Below are 4,660 nucleotides of genomic sequence, written 5' to 3' on the forward strand. Positions count from 1 at the left end.
AGAGAGAGAGAGAGATTACCATTGAACAGCAGAAGATTGTGACTTTAAGAAGGATAGTAATATCCAACTGAATAGATAATGCAGAAACTAAACTGAGAGGGTCGTTCAAGCAATAATTTTGCTTCAAATATGACAGCATTCGGCCCCCTAACCAAACCGCTCACCACTTATATTGCCGTGCTGTTTTATCAGTGTCCGACACCCGCTGGGAATATTGATCCAGTGCTGGTTTGTTTCGGCCATCAAGGTTTAAAACAATCCTATGTCACTGCGCATTGACTTTTAATCCCAAAGAGTTAAAATCCCATTGATTGATTGTGGACATTAATCTTTCACATAACATGATAACATAATCAGACATAGGCTGGGTTTGCTGTAGGCCCTAATGCTCAAATTGGAAAAACTATGTGTAATATCAAACGGACCTGCCTAATCATGTCAATTATTAGTCACATTAAACATATTCATTATTGCATGATTGTGTTGTACTGTCAAAATATACCTATTAGAATGTGATGTCGTTTTTATTTATTTATTTTTTTATATCTCCGGTCTGAAGGTCTACTACACTACATTATTTTGGTTTTGTGCAGATTGTGCCAGATTTGGATGGGGTTTTGAAAGTCTGTTAACAAATACAAAACATTTTATGGGAGAAGATCAAACAAACAAAAAAGGCTGTGTCTTTGACGGCACAACTTTGTTCCACCTGTCACATGTCCTGTTTGCTTTGAATAGCGGGTCGCGGACGTCATTGTATTTAATGACTTGGGCGATTATTGATGAACGCTTTAAACCAATTACAGTGTGAATAGCATGCGTGTCTGTCACGTGGCCGCAGGGAACCGCGTCTCTTCGAATCGAGCGGAGAGGACAGACGCTTTAAAGAGCTCACTCCCCTTACTCACCGACCGTCACTTGGCCTGAGTGATAGACCGGGTGGAAGAATATCAAAGAGCAGACGCACTATTAGACAGTCAGCTATCTAGTTGAATATACGTTTAACGTCGAGCTAAAAGGTATGCCAAGAGTCTCTCCATATGCGTAATAGCGCATGAGGGTTGCCTTCGTTTCTGTCCACTTTTTTTTCGAAGTATGTTGGATTCCAGGGGGTCTGGAGTGAAAATGACGTCCAGTCATAGGATTTCGTTTTCCATAATTGATATATTGGACCCAAAGAAATTCAATAGCCAGAAGATCAGCGAACTTTCCACAGTCAAGAAGAAGTTTCAGTCACTTGATTCAGGAGTGCCAAGTTTGGAAGCGGACACAGGCGAGGATGAAGAGCAGTCGCTTGGGCGCATGGAAGCAGGTAAAACATAATCCAAAACATGAAACAGAAATAAGAACTTGGATTTGGCTAAGCCATATCCTTCTCATTTTGCGTGAGGGGACGCAATAAATACAACGGTTAGGCTGGTAGCGGTGTTTTTATTACGATTTATTAATTCACAATGATTTATGGGCTACGTGTAATAATAAATAATAATAATAATATGTCTACATAGCAAGGTGACAAATGACATGCAGTATAGCCTAACTGTAGTCAACATGTAGGCTATAGTTTTCTGTTCAATTGACCATTCAGGGACTCGCTATTTCAGATTTCGTGTCTCATCTCTGTATGACCTTCCTTTAATTTTCAAGGCTACGTTTCCTTTTAAGAAACCCACAATAGGGTTTCTCCCACAGCCCGACCGTGTGATTGGCATTGGGACAGGCAGGCCAGATAATTGTTTAAATCGTCCCATTGAGGATGCCTCCGCGCGCTTTGATCGATATCCCATTACTGCATCCTGCATATCTCCCTCCAGCACCTGCCAGGTACAAACTTCAAACCCCATCCATGTCTGATCCTAAATATCGTTCGATTAAAACTTCCCTTTAAATAGATGACATTTATCGATCCACTGACAAATATGAAACTCCATTAGCACGTCATGGGTAGATGGAGGAGCTGGATTTAGCTGGGATTTCTTTCCGCAACATGACATTTGAGGCGATTTGTGATTTATAAATTATTAAGGGATTAGAGACCAAGCCACCCTATCGTCCCCCCTTCTCAACTCTCGCTTCATTCCACCTGCACAGCCCCCTGATTCTAATCAAACTCCCATCGATTTACAGTTGTTGGTCGTGGTATTTTTCGTTTTTTTTTTTTTATATGACTTAGATATATGAATATATGAATTAGAAACGCCATGACCATTTAGGAATTATTATTATTTTTCATACTCATCATTTGTGGTATATTTTTCTGTTTGTAGCCTATTATGTAGATGGATTTGATGTATTTAAGAAGTAACTGATTAAATGTATTATTATTATTATTATTATTACTATTATAGTGTTGGGGCCGAGTAGCCTACTGGCGCTGTCCATTCAGCACCACTTACGTCGTGGCGCACACGTCTCTGCGCTTCCACAACAACTGGAAACTTTCTAGACCTTGTTTCCCCTGCTTCTTGAGCTATAAGCGAGCTTGACTTAATTATGACATTTTAAATTAGCCAATGTCATGAAACAGGCCTATAAATCTGCCGGTGTTAATATTATTATGTTCACAGGCGAACAAAACGGTTCTGACTACCTACGTAGCGCTGTTGTCAAGCACCAGGAAGCGGTCGCTGAGCCCATCTCAATACACTCATCGACTCAGCCGGAGCCCTCTCTTACCGAGGAGCAGGACGAGGGAGACGGGGACAGTAGCAGCAACGCCGATACTTCAACTACACATGACCCCGCGCCCCTCAAGCGGCGGCGCTCCGACCACGGCTGCGCAAAGCCAAGACGCGCCAGGACTGCCTTCACATACGAACAGCTGGTGGCTTTAGAAAACAAATTTCGCGCCACACGATACCTGTCCGTGTGTGAGAGACTCAACCTGGCTCTGTCGCTCAGCCTCACCGAGACCCAGGTCAAAATCTGGTTCCAGAATAGAAGAACCAAATGGAAAAAGCAGAATCCCGGCGCAGACACCACCATGCAGCCCGGATCGAACTCTTTAGTCAGTGTCAGCCCAAGTCCGGTATCTTGCGGGTCAAATTCAGCCAATTACCACCAAACTTTCTCATCCTTCAGTTCTGGAAATATGATTTTCCACACGACGGGAGCAGTTCCTCTCACATCCACTGGAGGTCTTCTGCATCCCTTCTTAGCCAATGGCTATCTCCAACCTCCCTATTTTACCTCACATTTATGAAATCCTTTCTTATGGAGTGATTGGGGGTTACATTTTTGATTTTCAGAACTGATGTAATTGTGAATACTAACCAAACGTATGTAAGTAATGGGACAGTAAAGCACTTATTTTGGCTCTATACTCCAAAGGTTTGGATTTGAAATCAAACAATTACTATGAGGTAAAAGTAGAGATTATCAGCTTTTATATGATGGTATTTGTGTGCATATTGGTTTCACCATTTAGAAATGACAACACTTTATATACATAGTCCCCCTATTTCAAGGCACCAAAAGTGGAAAGTTCTTGGCTGGCCAGATCAATCTTCAGATTTAAATCCAGTTGGACATGCATTTAATTTCCTGATGATGAGATTTTAGGCAAAAAAACCCTCAAAACACAACTGAAGAATAGCCTGGCAGAGCATCACCAGAGAAGACGCCCAGCGTCTGGTGGGGTCAAAGGGTCATCTGGAGGGGTCAAAGGGTCGTCTGGTGGGGTCATTGGGTCGCAGACTTCAGGCAGTTATTGCATGCTGAGGATTGTCCACAAAATACTAAACATGAGTGCTTAATTTAGACATTATATTAATCTGTCCCATTACCTTTGCTACCCTGAAATATTGTAAGGGACTACATATACAAATTGTTGTCATTTGTAAATGGTGTGTACACAAATACCATTAAATAAAAGCTGAGAATCTATATTTTAACCTCATAGTAATTGTTTCATTTCAAATCCAATGTGGAAATGCTTCACTGTCCCCATTGCTTATGCAGGGCACTGTGTAGTTGTGACTTCTCTGAAAGACAACAGTCCGTTTATGGTGTTGCCATACTGCTCCTCCCCAGCTGGCCTGGGTCGTAGTTTGAATGTTTGCTGGAGTCTGCTTGGAGTGACATAGGCGTGGTTTGGAATTTTGGGACTATTCCATTGGCTCCATAGCACCAGGCAAACTCAATCAAGCACCGCAAAATATTTGAAATTATTATTATTCAAATACTATTTGAACCCAGGTCCTCTCCCCTGTCATCTTTGCGTCTAAATCATCTGATTAAATAACATCTGTAAATGTGGACATGTCTTCAATATATTCAACATATTCTGGGGGACCAACACCACCAACTAATTGTCTAAACAAAAGATTGTCCTCTATAAACCTCAAATGAACTAGTGAACTGCTGTATGAAGATACTGTGTACACACACACACACACGCACACACACACACACACACACACACACACACACACACACACACACACACAGACAGACAGACAGACAGACAGACAGACAGACAGACAGACAGACAGACAGACAGACAGACAGACAGACAGACAGACAGACACACACACACACACACACACACACACACACACACACACACACACACACACACACACACACACACACACTTCTGTGTATGTAGAAAAATAGATTGTAGGCCCTCCATCTATCCAATCTGCCATTCTCTGTATCA

General features: G+C 42.0%; 1 protein-coding gene across 1 annotated transcript; it reads left to right on the top strand.

The window, feature by feature from the left end:
* Positions 1-1,095: 1,095 nt before the first annotated feature.
* On the top strand, positions 1,096-3,202 carry nkx1.2la (NK1 transcription factor related 2-like,a; the record flags this gene model as incomplete). The annotated part of the gene is made up of 2 exons (XM_083696362.1): positions 1,096-1,312; positions 2,568-3,202. 2 exons carry the CDS (start codon positions 1,096-1,098, stop codon positions 3,200-3,202), a joined length of 852 nt encoding a protein of 283 aa, XP_083552488.1.
* Positions 3,203-4,660: the final 1,458 nt, after the last annotated feature.

Source organism: Argentina silus (genome assembly GCF_951799395.1).
Source record: "Argentina silus genome assembly, chromosome: X".
In the NCBI taxonomy this organism is placed as follows: domain Eukaryota; kingdom Metazoa; phylum Chordata; class Actinopteri; order Argentiniformes; family Argentinidae; genus Argentina; species Argentina silus.